Source organism: Mesocricetus auratus, unplaced genomic scaffold (assembly GCF_017639785.1).
Source record: "Mesocricetus auratus isolate SY011 unplaced genomic scaffold, BCM_Maur_2.0 Super-Scaffold_100676, whole genome shotgun sequence".
Taxonomy (NCBI): domain Eukaryota; kingdom Metazoa; phylum Chordata; class Mammalia; order Rodentia; family Cricetidae; genus Mesocricetus; species Mesocricetus auratus.
In genome coordinates, this window is record NW_024429266.1 from 27,546,509 (window position 1) to 27,569,671 (window position 23,163).

At 46.5% G+C, this 23,163-nt stretch overlaps 2 protein-coding genes across 7 annotated transcripts in view; one reads left to right on the plus strand and one right to left on the minus strand.

The window, feature by feature from the left end:
* The first annotated feature begins 2,336 nt into the window (after positions 1-2,336).
* Positions 2,337-22,255, plus strand: Atp1b1 (ATPase Na+/K+ transporting subunit beta 1). The gene is made up of 6 exons (XM_005071373.4): positions 2,337-2,578; positions 6,675-6,803; positions 16,443-16,598; positions 17,413-17,597; positions 20,057-20,137; positions 20,834-22,255. Exons 1-6 carry the CDS (start codon positions 2,482-2,484, stop codon positions 21,095-21,097), a joined length of 912 nt encoding a protein of 303 aa, XP_005071430.1. The 5' UTR covers positions 2,337-2,481; the 3' UTR covers positions 21,098-22,255.
* The window catches only part of Nme7 (NME/NM23 family member 7), a 126,490-nt gene continuing 125,391 nt past the window's right edge, over positions 22,065-23,163 (minus strand). For all 6 annotated transcript variants that reach the window (XM_021227932.2, XM_021227931.2, XM_013114304.3 and 3 more), the window contains one exon: positions 22,065-22,350. In XM_021227932.2, coding sequence (XP_021083591.1) covers positions 22,318-22,350 — 33 coding nt within the window. In that variant the 3' untranslated portion in view covers positions 22,065-22,317. The remainder of the gene's footprint in view (positions 22,351-23,163) is intronic.

Here is a 23,163-nt window from a genome sequence, read left to right on the forward strand (position 1 = left end):
AATATAACTGGCATTTGTCACACAAACAGCTAAGGGAGGGAAGGCACTCTTCTTTTTAAATAATAAAGGAAGTTCTGATAAAATATAAACCCGATGCTACGAACCTGTTAGCACATACTTGTGTTAACATGTACTTGCAGGGTGGAGGGTGGGGGATGGGGGTGCTGAGGTACAGGGGCTGGGTGCCACAACAGCCATTGCTCTTTCTTTCCTTTTCTTTCACCCCTCTCCTCACTCGTTGTAGCTCAGGCTGGTCCAGCACTCAGTACACAGCTTATGTTACCCTCATATTTGCAATCCTCCTACCTCTATCTCCAGACCATTTAAACCATCAAACTCCTGCCAAGCCTCATTCTTCTTGAAGCTATCTTACCCTCAACCCTCATCTCTGATTTGTGTGTGTGTGTGTGTGTGTGTGTGTGATTCTGCCCACAGGGTGGTTTTCTCCCTTTTACAGTGAGTATTTAATATATATATATATCCTTCTCAGTGGTCTGGTCTTCTGGAAACCCCTCCATGATAAGCTCTGCCTAGAGACTGAACAGGGGCATCCAATCTACAGGTGCAGCCTCTACCAATAGCTCAGCAACCACCAACTTGGGGCTTTTCCAAAATAAACACTGCAGGGGCAAAGGAGGGGGTGACTTCCTTTCTCAACAAGCTGCTCTCACAGTTGCCCCTGCCATAGCCGTGTCGCAGTCCTCGTGGACTGGGTGTGACTAGGCTGCTTCTTCCCGGAATCTTGGGAAATTGCAGGTTTTCTTCAGTCCTGCAAGTGGGATTAGTGAGAACAAGCTCATTTTGCCCTCTTCGATCTTGTCCTTGGGCCTGCAAGGTTGACCTTGAAAATGGCAGGGTGCCTTGGGAAACCATCTCTGTATTGGGAAGGTCCTTGATAAGCAGCTCTTTCCACTACCAGACAGGTCACTCCGGGGACAGGCTTTTCTGCAGCCACTGCAGAAGCATCACCATGTTTTCTGCTGTGTCATCATCCCAAGAGCGGTGTGAGAAGCTGCTTAGGGGCTCAGTAGATGAAAATAAGAATGGTTGGTTTTTCAGCCATCAAGGATGGAAAAGATGGGAAGCAGGTCATGTCCAACCCTAAGCTCTGCGACGTACTGACACATGAGCTGTGTCTTCCCAAGGCTTCTATCATTCCAAGAATTCTACAGTAGACGGTAAGGGTGCCCCCAGTGAGATAGGCCAGTAAGCCAACGAGAATACCAGCCACCGACCCGGGCCTGGAGAGTTTTAGGTGGCTAGGTCACGTGCAGAAATTGTTCCCCGGGGTCTAGACTGGCAGGAGCCACAACCGGTTCCCAACTACAGGCCAGGGTGGGTTTGGCAACTGTCCGGCTTGAGGTGGTTCAGGCCGCCCACAAGGAGCGCAGCCCAGGAGTCAAGAACCCAGGCTGCCCACTGGGCTGGCCTGCTAGGAGAGGGACGGGCCGGAACTACAACCGCAGTGGCAGGGATTGCGAGGGGGCGGCAGGTGCAGGAGCAGAGAGGCGGAGCAGAGCTGAGCAGAGTCACTAGCGTCCCGGAGTGACCTTACCCCGCCCTGCCAGGGCCTAGGGGAGGTGGACCTCCAGCAAACCCAGGCCAGGAGGTAGTGGTGGCGGCGGAGTGGGTGAGATACCAGACACGAGGAAGAGATCGGCGTCTCCGGGGCTCCCAGAAATTGACACAGGTGCAGGCCACCGCACCAGCGAAGAAGGTTGTCCGGGCATAGCCCGGGGCGGGGAGGGGGTGCGCAGAGCAGCCGGGGCGCAACTCACCAGCCCCCAGTCCCTCTCCGTGCCCCCGCTGCGACGCCAGCCCCTCTAGCCCAGCGGGCTCCTTTGTGCCGGCCCCGCGCCCGCCCCTTCGGGTCTCTGGCTCCGCCTTCTCGGAGCTGAGGATTGGTCAGCCGTGCCGCCAGTGGGCGGGGCTACGGGTGGCGGAGGCGCGGTATATAGTAAAGGTAGGGCGTGCGCCCTCAGCCAATTTCTCGGCTCGTGGCCGGCGCGCGCGTGTGTGCCGAGCCCGCGCTCCGCTCCTCTCGTCCTTCTCGGTGACTTTCTCTCCCTGTCCCTGGTCGGTCTTGGCAGAGGTCACAGCAGTCAGAGTGGGGCAGCTACAGCTTGGAGTGGCAGCTGCGGGGTTCGCCGAGTCCCCCAGAGAGCGATCGGAGCAAGGGGAGAACCCGCAAGCGGCCGCGCGCCCACCGCTAGGTGCGGGGATCGGAGCCGCCCAGCCCGCGCGCGCCCTCCTCCTTCCTCCCTCCTCCCTCCGCCCCCGCCGCACCTCCCCCTCCTCCTGCTCTGCCTCGGCTGCTCCGCCGCGCGCCTCGCACTCGGAGAGCCGCAGCGGCAGCGGCGCGTCTCGCATTTAGAGACAGAGCCGGGCCGCGGGGGACACCGAGCAGCCGCCGGGAGGACGCCTGGGCGCGCGCCGCACTCTCCTTCCCTTGGCTTCGGCCACCACTGCTGAGCCACCACCATGGCCCGCGGAAAAGCCAAGGAGGAAGGCAGCTGGAAGAAATTCATCTGGAACTCGGAGAAGAAGGAGTTTTTGGGCAGGACCGGTGGTAGTTGGTGTAAGTACGGGGCTCCGCGGCTCTCGCCGCTCGCGCCTTGCATTTTCCTAGGAGGCGCATCCCTGTGCGCGGGCACTGCGGACTGTTCGGCGCCCACGGGGCTGTCCAGGGTGTCGGGGATTGGGTGGTAGGCGATGCTAGAAGCGCGCGGGCCTGGGCTTGGCATCCAGTGACAAATGAGGGGTCCCCAGGATGCGGCGCGGGTGGGGAATGGAGCTGGCTAGACTGAGGGATATGGGCATGGTAGGGAATCTTCGTCTCCTGGGAAATTCGGTCAGGTTCCAGGAGACTATGTATGTAAGTGCCTTCCCTCTCCGTCTCCCAACACCTTAGATAAATGAGATTTGGGGCTGTGAGAGAAATTCGTGAACTAACCTGTTCTAATGCAGGCGATGCTCTGTGATGGCATCATTCTTCCAGCATAAAAACATACCTAGAATGGGGAGGAATAGGGAGGAGAAATGCATCCACACTGCAGTATTTCATGGCCACGTCTAGGGTTTACCCTAGAGACGGTCCTTAAGACTCGTCATAGCCCAGAAATGGCCCAGTGAGCTCCATGTCAGGGCCCATCTTTAAGCCTTGGCGAGACACATGGGAGTCTGGTGTTTTTAGGATCTACATGGTACAAATGAAGAAACAGGTCATCTTAGATGATCCATGCAGCCTGTTGCTTCCTGGGTTGGAATCCCCTCATACCCCATTGAAAATTAGATACCATATATATATATTTTTAACCTCTTTTCACCGGGAAGGTGGTAGGTTTTATAAAAGGTCATTTTGAAGGGCACAGTTGTAGACAAATCCACGAGTCGTGACTGCGGAAGGGAGGGAGGGAGGGAGGGAACTCCCCTCTGCTGCATCACTGCCCCCTCCTTCTCCAGTAACACCACCACCAGCAGCACCTCTACCTCCTCCTTCCCCTCCTCCCCCTCCCTCCCCTATGGCACCAGCATTGCAGTCACCAAGGGAACCCTGAAACTGGCGATGCAGTGTTCCTGTTTGGGGAGGGTCTATGGAAATAGACTGGAGAATGAGTCAGGGAAACGGTGCTTGGCTGACATTTTGAAAAGGAAGAAGCTGGGATATATGATTTTTTTTTCCCTAAAGAAAAAAAAATGCAGTCAGGGAGCCTCTCAACTGAAAAAATGAAGGGTTAATAATGCATCATACTTCAAGGTTAGTCAAGGTGAAGCCTCATTCCACGGCATTACTGCGAAGCATAGGGTACCCCCGAGCCATGGGGAAATGTAGTTCTTATAAATTAGTGGCTTTTCCTTTCACTTCATATTCCATTTTGTTTGGGGAGACTGTTCTTCAATGGGGGTATGGCCATAGTCCTGTGTTTCTGGAACGTGGAAGGGGAGACCTGAAGAAATGTGAGGTGTGTTTAGGATGAACAGCCAGGGTCATTTCCTAGTAACAACTCGCTGTAACTCAGCCAGGCCTAGGAGGTGCACTGCGGAACTCCTCCCAGGTTGGCTGGGGCTCCTTTTCCTGGTGGTCTGGCTCCTGCAGCATCACAGGACCAGGGGCAGCATTGACTCCAGGTACCTTGTGAAATTTGCCCTCTAGTGTTTTTCCACTTCTTAAATATATTTCTTTCCTCATTCCAGTCTCACACTCCTTCTTTGAATAATATTTGCTTTAGAGGGTTAGGAAGGCAGTATGGAACAATTTGTTCTTTAAGTTGACATTTAATGGGGCAGCCTTGCCACGACAGGAGAGAGAGGAGAATGTGTGGTCTTGACAATGACATCCAGTTAGGTAGTGATGCACACGGACTTAAGTGAAGGCAGCCATCTGAACTCATCTTCCATTTTGTAGGTGCCGAGCTGGAAACCAGGTTGTTTTGTGCTAATATGCCTGTTCCTTTCTGATGATGTAAGAAATGGCAGCTCTGCTCCAAGCAGATGTTATGGCAGCAGTAGCTGTCTCAGAGAGAAAAAGAGAGATGCCTGCCCCCCTTTCCAGCTCTGGGCTCAACATGGATGCCCTTGGGACCAAGGCAGGATGCCCTTGGCTCCGTTTTGCTTATAGGTAGATTTTTCACCAAGATGGACGGCAGGAGGCTCGAGTCTGTCACCTGCTGGAGAAATCACAACTTGCAAATCATTTTGTGCTTCCCACCTTTTAATTAATACAGGTGTTTGCTATTGGTCTCACAAGCCACTTTTAAAATCTTCTAGCATTTTAAAAGATATATTTTTTTAAGCAAAACTTTCAGTGTTCCTTCTTGTTCTTTAAATACTGAAAGAAAAGAAAAATTGCTTTAGAAGGGGAAAAATGTCTCTAAAGCTTACACACCCCAGCCCCCCCCACCCCCCATCATGCCATCCAGCTGGTTAACCTAGCCTTCCTTTCTGTTTCTTAGTGCCACTGGTAGCCTTGGTCTTGGAGAGTCCATTGCCTAAGCTCACCAGACCTGCATGCTGCACTCTAACCAAATGACTTCCCTGCAGTGGCAGATTTACTAAGTAAATCTCCAGCAGCTGCAGCAGCAGCAGCAGCGGAATTTTTCACTTGTCTTTGGTGTCCATAGGTAGAGTGCAAAGGGTGGATATGTTCTCGAGCTTAATCACTGTGCTTGTAAAACGACTCATTTTCCCATCTATTCATCTTTTGAATAGTAGCCTCAGTTTTGCACCTTCTTGGGTTAGGATTAGCTCCTTGGAGTCCGGGGAACGAGTAGAAAGATTGTAATTGTTAGAAGAGCACCAAGGATGACATTGGGAGGGAGGGCAGCCGGACAAGAAAGCAGCAGAGAAGCTAGGCTCTCAGGAGCTGTCTTGCTGACTGGGTTATACCAACTCTGTACCTCTTCAGAGCATTCGCTGGAAAATTTTTCCAGATCCCTTGACGTCACAGCCTTGCCATTTGCCTACTGCTGCCTGGATACCAAATGCAGCACTTAACCCTTGTCTTGCCGGGAGGAAAGGACAGAGCTGAGGGCTATGGTTCTAGATGAGGCAGCCATCTTTCTCTTCCTCCTCTTCGCTTGTATCTTTATGTAGGGAGAAAAGGGATTAGGTTCATTTTTGTGTGGGCTTTTATGTGTGCTTGCTTTGTTTCAGCGGCTCCATAACATTGTCTTGAAGTATCCATTATTGATGGGAAGGTGGGGTGTTTTTCCATGTATGGGGAGGGCTGCATGGCTCCTTTCCACAGCTGTGTGCTCGATTCATCTACCCATGTTTTTCAATAATGCTTTTACTCTGTGACATTTTCCCAGGGACCCTCTAGAGGTACCCCATGCCTCCTTTTTGTAGTCAGGTTTCTGATAACCTTACAGTTCTCTTGGTTCCACTTTTCCCTTGAGTTGTTTGGCTGGCACAGGACAGCCAGGCGATGCCTAGTACAGTCTGTTACTATGCTGCTAATCAGGGAGATAATCCTTGTAAACCAGTAACTGATAGCCTTATTGCACTCCACAGGCTTCATGTTGGTTCAAGGCGGTTTTCTGTTTGTTTGTTTGCTTGCTTGCACATTTTTCATTTTTATTTTTAAAATTTATTCTTATTCAGCCTGCATTCTGTTAACTGTGAGAAAAAGAAAATATAATTAACACATACATAGCCAGTTGTTAACTCTTCTGGTCAGAAGAGGAGGTAAAAATGGTGGCCATTTGTACCATAGGATTTCCTTTGTATGTCTGATTGGTTCTCAGTTGCCCCTGTGCCCCTGAAGAAAACAACAGTGCTGTGTAGAGAGACTTGACAAGGAGAGCTTCACCATGTGTTTCTGAGTTGGCTGTTCTTAGGCTTCTCAGTGTTTGGGGGAACCGCAGAGTGATGCCCCTTAGGGGACATGCTGTCCTGTGTCAGGTGCATTGCATAAGTGTGTGAATGCGGCTGCAGGTTTGCACTGGTGACTGAATTTTTTCAGAGTGACTCCCTGTGACTTTTAGCTACTGTTAAGCGTTTCCTGCCTGTACCTTCCAAGAAACAGTGGGGTTCCCCCTTTAGGTTAGTGCTGACTAAGGAAGAGCTAGAGAAACAGGTTGAAGAGGAACTGGCAAAGAGTTGTGGTCGTCTTTAGGAAGGGTAGGCTGCGTGTATGACTACATTACACCCATTTCTGTCTGTTCTCCCCACAGTTAAGATCCTTCTGTTCTACGTGATATTTTATGGCTGCCTGGCTGGTATCTTCATTGGGACCATCCAAGTAATGCTGCTTACCATCAGTGAACTGAAGCCCACATACCAGGACCGTGTGGCCCCGCCAGGTAAAACCAAGGAGGGGCTTCTCCATTGGTAAAAAAGGGGTGCCATTTCCAACCAAGAAGACACCTTGAGAAAATTGTTCTGTAGTAGAACTTCAAGCTAAGCATGGGAAGGAATCAGGAAGAGTTGCAGCCACGGCTCCTGGCCGCATTGCGGCTGAGCTCCAGATGGCTGCAGATGTCTTCACAGCTCTGGGATGAGGGTGGAGCACACAGCCTCACTGTGTGTCTGAGCACATCAGGTCCTGTTGGGGCTCCATTCTACTTGGCCTTACCACTCAAGGGCTTGGTCAGTGCGATCATTCTAGGGCCTCTTCAGCTCTAACAATTTTTCACTTCTGAGGTGACTATAATAACTCAGATAAACTTAAAAAGTCATATCCACAGGGAGAGCCATGACTCACCTGTTACTGATTCGCAGTTTGACCTTGAAAACACACACACACACACACACACACACACACACACACACACACACACACACCCTTTTTGCATATCTCAACAGGCCTGTTTGTGGTTTTGTTAGCCCCCTTTCTAGCTTAGCTGTCTCTGTTCTCACTAAAAAAACTTCAGCTAACAAGAAGATTATCATAGAAAGGCAATCCCCCACAAGTGTCCACTGCTGTTGGTGTTGAGTTCACACACCATGGAAGGTCACTGCCCACAAGCCTGAGGCTAAATGACAGGCAGCTGAGCAACAGTGAACACAAATTTACGGTGTGGTTCTTCTACCCGGAGGACAGAGCTGGGAGAAGAGCAAAGTGCTATGTGTTGCGTAACTTCTTTCAGGTTCTCATACTGCGAGTGACCTTGAGGTTTCAGGAGGTACGGGGTGGCAGTGACTCCTCTCCTGTGTGGGCAAGAGTTTGGTGGTTTGGAAACAGCCGTCTGGAGGTGACAGTCTTGTGGCCTTGTACAGTCACTGAGCGCACTGCACTGTTGCCGCCATGTCTCGCTCTCCTTGCGTGTGAGGAGGAAGAAACTGCAGAATTCGAAGGTGGCAAGCCTTGTCTCATCGAACTAAGTCAAAAAGTCCTCCAGGGCAAGAAAGAACCCAGAATATTTTCAGATAAATTTAGGTGGGAAGTGAACAAAGAAAACGTGGAAGTCTATAAAACATCCTAAACCTATTTCATGGTCCACAGACTCCAGCAGCTATTGTATGGAAAGTGGGTCATTGGAAGGGTTGAAGCAGGCCTCTGATTTAGGACAGTCAGTGTCTTACTGGTCTTCTGTGGTTATAAGGCATGTCTTCCATGTCCCCTTCTGCTAGAGTCCTTACAGCAGCACTACTTAGCAATCATGGCAATTCAATTTGTACACAGCTCTTTTGTCACTTAAAAGTTGGTCTTTAGTCATGATGTTGCTTTGTAATAACTTAAACTTGATGCAAAGATGACCACATAGTCATCCTTTACTTTGGAAAAAAAAAAAGACTATAAACCTTGGAGAAATAAGTAATTTATTTATTTCAGTTTTTGTTTTTAGAGACAGGGCTTCTCTGTGTAGCCCTGTCTGTCCTGGAACTTGCTCTGTAGACCAGGCTGGACCTAAACTTAGATCTGCCTGCCTCTGCTCCCAAGTGCTAGGATTAAAGGCTTGTGCTGCCTTGACTGGCAGAAATAAATAATTTAATAGAATAAGATTTTTTTCCAGGTACTTTTCTGGAAAGAAATCTCACCTTCTAAAATAAATAGAAGTGAAATGTCTGACTTGAGTAAGGGTTTGCAGTTGACCTTGTCCTAACTGAGGCCCTCCTCCCCACCCCGCCCCCATCTTCCCCTCTTCTTCCCAGTACTTCGTATTAGCACCTATATTTAGTGTGCTCAGCAGTTGGACTGACCCGACAAACCCTCACTTCTCCGAAGGAATGTGAGTGGCTCATCTCGGAAATATGCATTCCTGCCCTTTGGTCTGAGTCACAGGCCAAGTTTTCCGTCCTTCACCTTCCCGGTTGTCTCCTCTGTCCCTTTTCTTGGTCATTTCTGTCTGTCTGTCCTTAGCTTTTACTTTAGTAGCAGAGTCTCCTCATCTCCTTGTCCCAACCCTCCTGACACATTAGAAAATCACAGTCCCTTTCAGTCAGGACAGCAGAGCACTGGCACTTCTGAGTAGTCTGCATTCCCAGAGAGACCCTAACGGGACCCTCCTCTTGGCATCTTTCAGAACAGATATTGAGAATTCATATTGGAGAGGTATTAATGAATCACTAGCTCTGCAGACAGAATAAATATGTGGTAGCATATATCCTGATCAACTTTTGACTTCAACTTAATGTCTTCAAGCCTCCATTTCTGTCTTGGTCAAAGAGGTAAAGTTCTGAGTCAGATGTACATGGTAAGTGTGCAAGACTATAGCATTTAAAGGTACAAGGACTTAGGGAGTGTTGTCTCCTGACCTTGGGGCATGAATACAAACATGGCCAATTGGTTTGGAGTATTCTTTACACTTTGAAAAACCTTGTAACTAGATCTCTTTCAAGTGGCATGTGTGAGTCTGGCCAGATCCAGCAGTGGCAGTCTGTTCTGCTATAATCATGTAGGTTGTATAATGGACAAGCTGATAGGCCAAATGGGAAAGTCACAGACAGACGGAAGAAAAATACAAAATGGAAGGGAACTTTAAGGACAAGCGGGTCACGTCGTTTCTGGGCTCTGAGCAGTGGATGCTGTTCCTTTCCAGATCTTACTCCTCTATCGGAACTAACCTGCTCACCACATCCAGGAAGCAGTGTCTTGGATGAATTGTTGGCACATAGTATTAAATAGCTATTTTCATAGCTCAAAAATCAGTTTCTAACTTCCTGTTGCTTTAAGTGTAAAGGCAGTCTCCAAAGCCCAAAGCTATTAGAAACTCATGAAATTATATCAGCCTAAGAAGGAAGAGCAGGGAGTTGAACCCAGCCCCCACCATTCCATTACCATCGAACACACCAAACCACAGTTTCTTCTGTATCCAATAGGAGGAATATCCTGTGGTGATTAGACAGGAAATATATGTAAAACATTAGTACTTGTAGAGGTAAAACTAATGGTGGTGCACAGTCGGGAACAGCAGCCTCGTTATTTATGTCCCTGCCTTCCACCAAAAGCAGAAGGCTCTGAATTTCCAGTGAAGCTTTGGGTGATAGTGCAGGGGTAGGCTGCATACTTAACTTTCATGGTGTCAGTCCAACCTTAGTTTCCCCTGGAAAGTATTTGAACATCAGTGGGTTAGAAAACATAGTCAGAAAGTTTCTGGTGAACCTAAATGACATGCTGACCAACTCTTCCTCTCCTGCACGTGGCACCCAAGCTTGTATCCAGAGGAGTGTCTCTTGTAGTAGTATGGATAGCAGCATGTCCTTTCAGTTGGATCTGGGCGAGAGAGCCAAGCACAGTGCACACACACGCACACGCACACACACACGTGCGCGCACACACGCACACTTCAGCCGTGCTCACTTGCTCACCTCATTGCCTGCCCTGTGGTGTAATGGAAAAGTGCCTTCCATGGGCTGCCCCCCATCCCCCACCCCCAGGTTATCCTAGCAACTGTGCAGTGAACTGAAGGTCACTGCGTGTCATTCTCTGAGTCCACAGAGTTCCTACCTGACTAGCTTCCTGGTGCAAAGGTAGGAATGTGTTCTCTGTTCTCCTTAAAGTTGTGGGAGGTTCTTTGTTTTACTCTTAGAGATGGCTCAGTGAGGACAGAACTCACATTAAGAAGGTTAAATTCTTGGCACATGGGTAACTAGAATTAGGACAGGAAGGTGGGGTGAATGAACCATGGACTGGTTTGTGAGTTTCATCATGTGGATGGCAGCTAGCAAATCTGACTCATGAGGGCACAGCCACCATAGCCCACCCCTCCACATGCTTCAGGCTACTGGGAAGTCACTATGTCCGGCTCAGAAAAACTGTGTTTTCAGATCAGGGCCCTCTCCAATTTCAGAGGTGTAGGAGTAGAAACACTTTGTCTGTGTGCTTTTTCAGAGTGGTAGGTTACTTTTCTGCCATTTCCAGTTAGAATCAGTGATTGCCTCGTGGACACATTCAGGCCTGACTGCTCCTGGCTCTCTCTTCCCACCCTCTGATGGATCCTGTCAATCTGTTCCCAGGGGAGATAGCATTGGTAGTGCAAGTTTCCTCATCCGTGGTTCATTAAAGGTCTTAAAGGCTGCCACAACTCTCTTGCCCATGCAGTTTATTTCTAAGGCCTCCTAGGTATGCAGGGAGTCCAGTGATTAATGTAAATTATTTTTGGAAAACCAGGTGGTGTAATGTCTTGTGCATTTAGTCCCAGTATTCATGAGGCTGCAAGTTTCAGGTTGCCTAGAACTCCAGAAAAGTGAGTCTTACTCATTTGAAGATGAGTAATTGAGCCAGAACTAATGGAAATGCTCCTGGGGGTGGCGAGATCTGCCCTTGTCGCTTGTGGCATTCACAAGAAGAGAGCTCCACCCTGGGAGACATGGGAAGACGCCTTCATTTCTGCTGATGTAGAATCAGACAGGGTAGGACTGGTCAGTGACCACTGTGCTCCCACACTGGATGTTCATCCCTACCTGATGCTGACCAGACTCCAGAGAGGCCAGGACAGTGAAGGAGATCCATGATGTATATTACCCAATGGTTTCTCACCATGAAAGTACCTTTTCTCACTTCATGCCGAGATAGGTACCCTAGAGTATCAAATTTCAAGTTATTAGAAAGTGTTGTTTTAGAGTTAGACAAGTCAGCTATTCACTTGTTCTTTGTTTGACCTTGGATTAAAAAAAAAGCATAGTGTAAAAAGTCTAGTGTTTGTCTCTCATATTCCCCTTTATAAAGAAGTGTTGCCCTTCTTGTCTGGAGAATAAACACAATTCTGGGCTTTCCAAGATGTCATCCACAATATCCTATGAAGCTACTTTGAAATGTAAAGCATCGACACTAAGTAATTGAAATTGAATATGCAAGTTCTGAGGAAAGTTCCCTGATGGATAATTCTTAAATGATGAAGTACCTACCACCAGAGTTTGTGGCATTGAGTTTAGACTGGGGCACGGATTTCTGTACCTGGTGGATGGGTAAACTGCTAAATAGTCTGTAGAAACAGATGAGGTGCTCCTCCGAGCCTTCAAAGGGAGCAGGTCTCAGGTGTCTGGTGTGGATAGGCTGTATATGTGACCATTGCCTCGAGGCAGGCCATTTGCTCTTGGTCAAACCAGCCTCCAGTCACATGCTAAAGGTAAGTCGGAGGGAACTGGCTCCCAGAATTCTGTTAGGTAAGTTGATAACAACCCCGGAGGTCAAATAGTACATAATAGGTTGTTCAGGTTGACACTCACAGGGAATAGTCTTCCAAATGTATAACTGTAAAGGAGCATTTCTGTGCATATAAGCCGTTCTCACTCCTCCATTCTCTTTTTAATGTAAAATACTTTGAACCTGCAGTGTATAGGGGATGTGAATGGCTTCATGTACAAGCTTCTCTTAGCTTCCTGTGCCCTTGGAGGTTTCTGTGGAAGATGATACCTGTTGAAGAGCCTTTGGCTGTGAGTCATCAGCTCTATCAAATGTCAGGCCCAGGCAGCTGTGCTTTGGGATTCAGTGGGGGAACTGCTGCAAGGTTAAAATGGCTACATTCTCCTTTAAATCCTTCAGCTCTGCAAGCAGATTGAGAAATCACAAACTTGCTACATTATGAACCTAACTGGAAACAAAACGCTAGCTAGTGAGAAGCACCCCCCCACACACACACACACGCACACACTTTGTTCATTGACTCTACGGTGCACATCCTCTAAAGCCAGAAGTGGGGATGATGTTTGCCTCCTTCGTTTCTCCGGAGATGGAGTCAGGAGATGCAGATGCATCTGGAAGGTGCAAGTGTGAAGTCAGGTTTTGTTTTCTTACTCCAGATCTTAATGTAAAATTGAAGTACTTATAGGAACCCAGATAGTAACGTCACTCAAACCGTTTCAGTCCTTGGTGGTGACTTTCTTAGGTAAGGGTTTGACTAGTTCATGACTCGTTCTCTGGTGGCAGAAGAGCAAAGCTGTACTGGACTTCATCTCCTTCATGTACATTTAAGCTCTGACAACCAAGAGGCAGAAGACTGGAACTGTTCCAGGGCCTGCAGTGTGAAGCCGTTTCTGCTCTTTGGCCTCTGGGAGTTCACCACTGCAGGCAGAGCTTACCCTTGCTCAGTTATTACTAACAGCTTTAGGAGTGGGCAGGGAGAAGCCAGAAGTCAAGAGATCTGTCTATGTGCACCAGCTGACAAAAGCCCCAGCTAGCAAGATGGAGGAGGGCGGGGCAGGGTGGGGCGGGGGCGGGCCGGGATTTGAACTGTGAGATAGAAATTGGGGTGATTCCAGTTTGATTTCATAATTTATTTGCCTTGACTAGAGAGGAATGGTACTGACTGCATCACGCTTTTGGGTCAGTGGTGACACTGCAGGTAACAACAGTCCACGCTATTTCACAGGTCAGCTGGTAAGCAGCGCGTAGCTGCTGGACTTACTACTGATGAGTAAGGCCGGCATCCACGTCTGGGTGAACATGAGGTCCTGAAAAGCATGCTAACAATGAGTGAGTTACAGGGACTCATGTTTGGGACTCTGCCACATGTCACCCTGTCTCTTAATGGGGACCTGGGATTGAAGTGGTGAGAGAATGAGAAGCCCTCGCTGTAATCCCGTCTCGGGTTCCCTTTCTCATGGGAGAAGTGACATCACTACACCTCATACGGATATCAAAGATGGCACCTTGGATGCCGCTGATGGAGGATACAGAGAGACAGCTGGCAGTGAGAGGCAGTGGGGAATGCCAGCTGAAGCCAGGACAGAACGGGCAGTGACACGGGTGAACTTGGCTTGCAATCTGGGTCCTACCTTGTTTGTTTTCAGTGTGAGCCGAGGTTACTTTAGTTGTCTCAGCCCCTGGGGTGAGACTGCTTTGTTAGCAGCTTGTTTTCTGCTGAATCACCTGCTCCGCTGGGGACCACAGCTTGGGCCGCTGTCTCTTACACACTGGTGGCCCTTCATCAGCTGCCTGAAGTTCCCTCTCTTCCAGCTTCCCTCCTTTCTGAAAGATGGGTAGGGTGCTCCCAGCCTCCGACATTTGATCACCTGGCTATCTTCACCCTTCAAGCTGCTTCCGCCCTCCTCCTGGGCTTGGAAAGCCAAGTAACCCCGAGCACACACATAGTTCTGCTCTTTGTCCATTCTGCCTGACAGATTCCCAGGCATTTGTCCTCGTCTCATAGGCTTCACTGCCCCTCAAGACTCCACTTTCTCTGGGTCCCAGGGCTGTTCTAGGAAAATGCCCTATTCTCCTGACCTACTCTCTAACACTGGGTGTGGACCTTCACTTCCCCACGATCTGGCAAATCACCTCGCCTTAAATGTCTGGTTTACACCTCAGACTAGGAATGGCTCTCTAGCCGCCTGGCCCATTTCAGCACCGTTCTCCCTGCAGTGCCCCGTGCTGGCCTGTCCTTGCCTGTAATTGCTTTCCCTTACAGAGGTCAGTGGCTTTCGCCTCATTGTTTCAAAGCTTATGGGCAAGTCACAGTGCCAACTTCCCAACTTAATGTCAAAAGATTGTCTAGAATATCTTTAGATTATTCTAGACGAAAACTTCTTCCTGGCTTAGGAGCTTTTAAAGAATGTTTAATCACAGTGACCTTTGCTTATTTCAAGCTGGACTGAACTAATTCTGAAACAGTGCTCCTTTTTACCCCGTGGGCAGCCATTTTTCCTGTGTTCTTTAGGTTTTGCATGAAACTTATCAAGATTCTTTCCATTTTAAAAAATGTCTTGCTGTTATATAAGGTGCAGGGTGCATGTACAATGGTGCACGTGACGACTTTGTGAGTCTGTTTTATCCCTCCACCTTTACGTGGGTCCCTGCGAATCAACTTTGGCCAGTAGGCTTAGACTGCAAGCACTTTCCCTGCTAACCTGGCTCATTGGCCCTGCAGAAGATCTTCATTGTTGGATTTGAGACAGAGTCTCACGGGTGTAGCTCTAGCTGGCCGAGAGCTTGTTACAGGCTGGCCTAGAATTTACAGAGCTCCTCCTGCCTCTGCCTCCTGAGTGCTGGGACTAAAGGCGTGCACCACCGTGCCGCACAAGAAGGTGCTTATGATCACCCTTGATGTTCTCATCTTGAGCGCTTCTCTGTCCACCTCAAAGGGTCACTTCCTTGTCTTCATCTGCATCCCTTCTGCCATCTCTCTAGGTGGCTGCCCAGAGTTCCTTCAGTTGGGCCAGTTCTGCATAGCCACTGTTGAAGTTCAAAGCGGTTCTCACTCGCTGGAAAGACTAGCAGTTATTTATTCCAGCTTCTCTTGAAGCCCTGTTCTCAAGCACCACAAATGGTGCTGCTAAATAATTAATTGCACGAGTTATGTTTCCACGTTAATTATGCCATTGTCTGCATTGATGGCCGGACTATTAAATTCTAATCCTCCAGAGCAGTCATTCTAAACCAAGGGTGCTTTGTTTGGACCAGGTAGGTCTGGAATGGATCCTATGAGACTGCCTGTTTAACCAGTTTGAGGAGAGTGGTGTGGGCGCTCCCATCTGCCAGAGGTGATGGAAGGAGGTCGGGTGTAGCTTCTGATGCGCAGGCGCCCTGACACAGGGCCAGTCCAGGGATGGAGATTAGAGCATCCGAGGCTGTTTGATGTCACAACAGAAAACACATGATAGCTGGTTACAGTGAAATTGGTTACACAGTGAACGTGTGTGTGTGTGTGTGTGTGTGTGTGTGTGTGTGTGTGTGTGTGTGTGTGTGTGTTCATTTGAAAGTAGAATGTAATTGGCTGTCTTTTATCTGGCTGTTCTGGGATGGAATGTCATTGTGACTGCCTCTCTAACTCACTGACCTGGATATCATGCTATTGTGTAATACTGTCCAAGTGGCCATTTAGGAAAGTCTGTGAGGGCACAGGCTTCTGGACACGGGAGACTTAGAGAATACAAACCCATGTCACACGTATCTTGAATTTCACTCTGATAGGTACTGACATGCTTAGATATTTGTATTAGTAACTATATATATATATATATATATATATATATATATACCAAAAAATATATATATATATACCAAACTCCCTTTTAGAAGCTAAGTCTGTCCTAGGTAATAAGAGCCAAAGGACTGAGATTTTTATAATCTGTTGATGTGGAGTATAAAAGCAGGCCTCTGCTCAGAGCACCCATGTTATTGAAGGGAGAGTCACCTGTACACCTGCTGCTAGCAATGCAGTTATAAGGATGTATGCATATGAGGGCACCAAAAACCACAGGCTTTGGAGAACTGCACTCCTGGGTTGGAATTCTGGTTCTACATTCTCTGTAGCCTTGCACAGAACACTTAACCTTTCATTGCAAGTGGTATTCTCATTCATAAAGCAAGTTAATGCCCACTCTCAAGTGTTGGCAAGGAAACGGGATATCTGATATTACATCATCATCATACATTTAGATATCTAATCTAAATGCCATCAGATTGAATTTGAAAGGGAAGTGGGGATTTAACCCATCACATGAGTGGGGGTGGTGAGGGTTAGGGTTAGGTGAGGGAAGCTTATTCTTGAAGGGAAAGCCTGCTTTTGAAGTCTCCCCATTGCCTTCCTACTGAAGTTGTCGTTCTTTCTCTGGTCTAGGACTGACACAGGTTCCTCAGATCCAAAAGACTGAAATTTCCTTTCGCCCTAATGACCCCAAGAGCTACGAGGCCTATGTGCTAAACATCATTAGGTTCCTGGAAAAGTACAAAGATTCGGCCCAGAAGGACGACATGATTTTCGAGGACTGTGGCAGTAAGTGGCTCACTGGTGATTCATGTGATAGTATTGAACGAGTTGCTTTTTTTTTTTTTTTTTGCTTAATTTAGTAGTTTAAAGGCAGTGTTATTGTTAGAATTTACATGAGGTTTTCACCTTACCTTACAATAATTAAAAAGACATAATAAGGTGAAGTCATGTTTGAAGGGGGAAATAGTTAATATAGTAAAATGTGCATTATGATAAGGATAGCCAGAAATAATATGTATCACATATACAATAAAATATATTGTTTTCCTATAGCTCCAGAAAATTCTGACCCAAACCCTTCCAGCTGAAAAAAATGACAGTCCTTTGAATTCATGGTCTTGTTACAGTGTCCCTGTTTCTGAGCAAATGTGTACATTTGTGTACATGTGGCCCTGTCAATGCTACTGCTTCTGCTCAGGCATGGTCTAGTTTCCTTTTAGCCCTAAGTAGCTAAGCAGCTGTTCTCAACTTGTGGGCTGCAAACCCTTCACAGGGGTCCTAAGACCACTGGAAAATAGATATTTACATTACGATTCGTAACAGTAGCAAAATTACAAAGTAGCAATGAAAATAATTTTATGGCTGGGGGGGTCATCACAACACTCCCGTTGTGATGACTGGATTGAAGGGTTGCAGCATTAGGAAGGTTGAGAACCACTGCATTAGCAGAGACTAACAGCCTGAGCACTCACTGACCATAGAGGGCAGCTGGTGAGCAGGTCAGCCTTGGGGTCATTCCCCAGTGGTTGCCTTGACTAACACATACCTTTTGGAAGACAGCAGACAGTTGGTGCACTCTGTAAGTGTGTTTGTGCTTTAGGTATGCCCAGTGAACCCAAGGAACGGGGAGAATTTAATCATGAACGAGGAGAGCGGAAGGTGTGCAGGTTCAAGCTTGAGTGGCTGGGGAACTGCTCTGGAATCAATGATGAGTCTTATGGCTACAAAGAGGGGAAACCCTGCATCATCATCAAGCTGAACCGAGTCCTGGGCTTCAAACCTAAGGCAAGTGGTGTTTTACACTGCAGATGCTTTCTGTGGCTTAACTGAGGAGACAGGAAGTTTTAAAATACACATACTGCTACTTTTGAAGTGCTGTCCGTCGTACCAAAACCTTTATCGAGGGCACCTCAGTCTGTAAAGTTGCAGACTGCATACCATAGCCAAATTTTGGAGTGTGACCCTGCTTTGTTTTTTGAGATATAGTCTCCATGTAGCCCAGGCTTATCTCAATCACTTTTGTAGCCAAGGCTAGCCTTCTGCTCCCTATCATCCTAGTCCCATCTCTCCAATGATGGAACTTGGGCGTGCTCACTCACAGCTCTGTGTTCTCCTATTCTTAATACTCTGCTTAGTGTCTAGATAAAAGAGTTATTTTCACATGTGAGTTTCCTGGCTGTGTGGTGTAAACATACAGGCTGCGTTTGGTTTGGACTTAATGGAGCAACAACAGTGTATCAGAAGTGCTGTCTCAATCTGAAAAGAAAATTGTTCTTTTGTTTTTTTTTCTGAATGATGATTTCATTACAAAACCCAGAAAATGACACCATCTCTGAATTTGGATAATCATATAGTTTCTAACAAGTGAACATTACTTGATCACTAAAAACAGTAAATTGCCACTGTTTTTGTGAGAAATTCTTTAGAAGGAAAAGGCCCTGTCTCATCTTTCCTAAATGGTTATCTTATTCTCTTCTCAGATCATGACTTAATAAGCACCACTGTCCTTCTTCCTTAGGCGTGGCTTCTGACTGGAAGTTCCTCTAAAGATGACATGAACACTGCTCAATATTAGTGTACACATTTTAATTTTGAGGGAATTGACCTAAACAAACCCACTTCCTTTCTGAAACCTGTCTCTTTCATTTACTGCAGGTTAATTTATTTCCATAATACTTGTTACCCAAAAGAAAATCAGTGTAGGGAGGAAGTTTCTTTTTCTTCTTTTTTTTTTTTTTGAGATACAATGTCTCTATGTAGCCCTGGCTGTCTTGAACTCTGCAGACCAGGCTGGCCTTGAACTCACAGAATTAAAGGCCACCAAGCCCAGCAGGAAAAGTTCTCCTAAAAATGCATCAAAACTCCTTTATCTACCTGAGGCAAGAACCAGTGGTGTGTGGATGGCTGGCTGGCTGTCTTGATGGATCTCTTATAGATGTTAGTGCACCTTCCCACACAGACAAGCTTATAATGTATAGGGAGTGCCATAGGCAGGACTACTACTCCTTGCCTGCATGTCATTTATGGCTAGGGTAACCTAGCAATAGGAGGAACTGGTGTGGTGTATTTAAAGGAAGCCTGAAGCTAATTTCTCCTCTCTGGGTCATTTGCTTTTAATGTTCCCACCACACACTCTTAGTGGTTCCTATTTCACAGGGGCAAAGGCTGACCTGTTGCGATTCCTCTTCCCACATCTGGAGGGAGGGCCCTTTCTGTGATAGATGCTGTCTCCTCCTTTTGTATTTGGCCTCTGGTTAAAGCTTCTTCTCATTTGTCTCTTCCATCCACATTGTCAGTGGAATGATATTTTGTTAGGGAGCACAGTACTCGTCATTTCAATTGGGGTGCCTGTTTTCTTATCTTCTGAGGGTAGATTGTGGCAACATCTTAGGTCAAACTAGTGTTTTCTAGTCTAAGTTTTCAAGGCAGAAATATTGGTAGCAGAAAGCCCTGGAACAAGTCCTAGATGCTCATTTTCTCATTCTACAAGAAGTAGTCCAAAATATGAATTCCTTACTCACGTTTAGATCTGTGTATGTGCTACCTCTTATGCCCAGCTCAGATGCAGTGCTAACGTGAGTAAGCAAACGGCTGCTTTCCAGCAATACATATTCATTACCCTTCTTTGGAGGTAGATTTGAACCAGGGATGTAGGAGGAGGGCTCTATTTTGCTGTAGCAATCATTTCTAGACTGTACTGGATCTTCTTGTGGACGCACCCAGTCCAAGCACTCCATCGCGTAAGGCAATGCCACCTTGACCTGCTTTAGGTACTGAATTTACCTCACAGAATTGGAAAGAAAGAGTTGTTGTAGGGGGGGGTTGTCAGTGTGTGTCCTTTGTCACCTCCAGGTTCAGAGGAGGATGTAACCTTTGAAGACAACCGCATTGCTGAAGAAAAGCACAGTGTTTTCACCCATGGCTCAGGACAAAAGTCTAATTCTTTGAACTAGAAGTGCCAGGTGACTCTCTCTGTAATGAGGAGTCACTCAGTCCTCTAACCTTCCCTTGCCCTTTGAGTCAGGGTTATGGTGGGTTAGCGTCAACACTCATTTGTCATGATCACCACACTTGGACATTTCTCTTCGCTTCAAACAAACCAAACAGAAGTTTCTAATTGATGAGGGGTCACTCACTCACTCACTTTCCTGCAGCTTATTGTCATCAGTGTTTGGGCTATGTAACAGTTTTATTTTTCGGGGAAAAAAATATATTTTGTTGACCACTGTGGGTTTCACTTTCAGCCTCCCAAGAATGAATCCTTGGAGACTTACCCAGCGACAAAGTATAATCCAAATGTCCTCCCCGTCCAGTGTACCGGCAAGGTAAGAGTGTGTCCGGGGTGGGAGGAAGGTGGGGTGGGATGAGAGGGATGGAGGAGACTCCATACAGTTAGAGGGACAGTTTAGATGTAAGAAACCACTTCCACGTGTCACTCTGAAAAGAGCAACTGGAACTGTACAGGTGGCCCAAGAAACTCAAATATCCCAATTTAATATATTGGAATGTGGGTTTATGGACCTGAGAGGTGTGAGCTAGTCCACAGCATGTGCTAAAAATTTGAGGCCAACTTTCTTTTCTCTCTTTGAATGAATGCCAAAAATTAGTGTAGTGATACCAAGCCAAGAGATAAATGTAAGAAACGGGGCAAATATGCAAACAAATCTTGCCGGAGAGGATGTCCATAATGAAATAGTATCTATCTACCAGGACGATTCAGGGAGTTTCTCTCATAGGCCTTCTAGTAGGAGGCCGTGCCAGCTTTGAGAAGCATTGTCTTGGCCTTTGCCTCAGTGTCTGTCTTTGAACAGTGAAAGCAGTCCCCTCTTGTGAATGTTTATTGGTTGCAGTAGGCAGCCAAATTACCTCTTTCCTGTGGTGTCACCCAGTCCTTGGTGGCCCTGACTTCTGAGAGGTTTGAGGTAGGCATGCCACGGGGCTGAGAGTCTTGCACGAGAGAACAAGACGAGACCTGCGACGTTTTCCGTTAGAATTAAACCACATTCCTTTTCGGTTTTTAGAGAGACGAAGACAAGGAAAAAGTGGGAAACATAGAGTACTTCGGAATGGGCGGCTTTTACGGCTTCCCTCTGCAGTATTACCCCTACTATGGCAAACTTCTGCAGCCCAAGTACCTGCAGCCCCTGCTGGCTGTCCAGTTCACCAACCTCACCGTGGACACTGAGGTTCGCATTGAATGTAAGGCATTTGGTGAGAACATTGGGTACAGTGAGAAAGACCGTTTTCAGGGACGCTTTGAGGTAAAAATTTTAATTAAGAGCTGATCACAAGCACAAAACTTTCCCACTAGCCATTTAATAAGTTAAAAAAGATACACAAACCTACTAGTCTTGAACAAACTGTCATACGTATGGGACCTACACTTAATCTCTATGCTTTACACTAGCTTCTGCATTTAATAGGTTAGAATGTAAATTTAAAGTGTAGCAATAGCAACAAAATATTTATTCTACTGTAAATGACAAAAGAAAAATAAAAATTGAGCCTTGGGACGTGCCCATTTTTACTGTAAATTAGATTCCATAACTGACTTGTAGTGAGCAGTGCTCTGGCCCCTAAGTATTGCCGCCTTGTCTATTTTCTTTAGTGTACAGTACTATAGGTGCGCACTCTGGTCATTTTCCAAGCCATGTTTTCTCATATGTTTTCTACTTTACGTGAGCAAGGATTGCTGTCCAAGGTGTAAATATTCAATGGGAATAAAACTGGCATGGTACTTTTTCCTTTTCTTTCTTGTTTTTTGGCTCTGAAATTTCAAAGATAATGGCCCATCAAATGAGCATTTTTAACACACTCCATAGTCTTTTTCCTGTGGTATCAGGTCTTTATTTTTATCTTTATTTCCTGGGGCTGGGGGGGGTGGGCTGTTATGGGGGAACTGCCCTTAAAATTTTAAGTGACATTACAGAAAAACACAAAAAGGTGATGGGTTGTGTTGTGCTCCGTGCTGAATGCTGTCTCGCCATCTTTTCCCTTGTCCTCCAGTGTGTTCTACAGCTGTGTCTGAGATCTGAATCTGCCCATCACTTCAGCTAGTGATGGGGCTAATTAATTTGCTTTGTCCATTTTCTTTTCCTTCTTTCCTTTCTCTGGAGGCATCATGTGCTGGTGCTGTGTCTTTATGAATGTTTTAACCATTTTCATGGTGGAAGAATTTTATATTTATGCAGTTGTACAATTTTATTTTTTTCTGCAAGAAAAAGTGTAATGTATGAAATAAACCAAAGTCACTTGTTTGAAAATAAAATCTTTATTTTGAACTTTATAAAAAGCAATGCAGTACCCCATAGACTGGTGTTAAATGTTGTCTACAGTGCAAATCCATGTTCTAACATATGTAATAGTTGCCAGGAGTACAGTGCTCTTGTTGATCTTGTGTCAGTCAGGCTAAAACAACGGACAATAAAAGAATGAACACATTCCTCACGTGTGTGACTCGCTTGTCTGAGTGTCTCAGTCTATGTCGTCTTCACTCTCTGTACTGTTAGTTATCCAAGATCTTGAAGAAATACTGGACCTGAAAGGCAAGCACAGGCTGTCATTAGCTGACATGCAAGTCTGGGCTCTGCCACCTGCTCAGAGCCTGATCAGGATGCCCATGGGACTTGGAGATCAGGATGCCCACTTCTCTGCAAGAGATGCTGAGTTAACAAGACACAGAAAGCCAGTAAGCCTGAAGCTTGTTTTAGAAGGGTTTTACAGTGCTGTTCCACTCAGTATAGAACACAGGAAATCTTGGCTCCTGTAACAATAACCACAGCTCATCAAAGTATGTTCACTGAGTGTGTGTATGTATAAATGTTTCTAGTAGGTAAGTTTTTAAAAAAAGATGATGCTGGGTTTGAGACTCAGTAAATTAGAAGACTTATTTAGCTTATCGAAAAAATAGGCTTTCTGGACATTTTTTTCTGGTATGATGGATTTTTAAGATTTTTGTATTGCCAATGCAAATTAAAATTATAATGTCATGTGAAACAGGTCTGAAGACCTATGTAGCCACAGCTTAACAGTTGGTCCTTCCTACCTTGAGGCTAGTCCTAAGATTTCAGGTCCATGCCATCTGGCCATGAAAGACTACTGTAGAGCTACTTAGTTACAAATACTAGTAACAGGGCTAGATCGTACCCACTGCTCCATACTAAAAATCCTGTTTTCCTCTAGGTGTGGCTGTGCACACCTGTGATCCCAGTACTCAGAAGTCATTCATATATAGACTTCTCTCTACAACAGCAAATTATGTGATGGCAATTAATAACAGAGGAATAGTTACTCCATTTAACAAACAGTAACAAAAGGCTTTGTTTGTTTTGATTTTTGGAATGATCCAATT

Bases quoted from the DNA above. Each gene is read 5' to 3' on its own strand.
- Atp1b1 (XM_005071373.4), top strand. From the start codon at position 2,482: ATGGCCCGCGGAAAAGCCAAGGAGGAAGGCAGCTGGAAGAAATTCATC. The intron at 2,579-6,674 runs GTAAGTACGGGG...TTCTCCCCACAG, and splicing joins CAGGACCGGTGGTAGTTGGT to TTAAGATCCTTCTGTTCTAC. The intron at 16,599-17,412 runs GTAAGTGGCTCA...TTTGTGCTTTAG, and splicing joins GATTTTCGAGGACTGTGGCA to GTATGCCCAGTGAACCCAAG.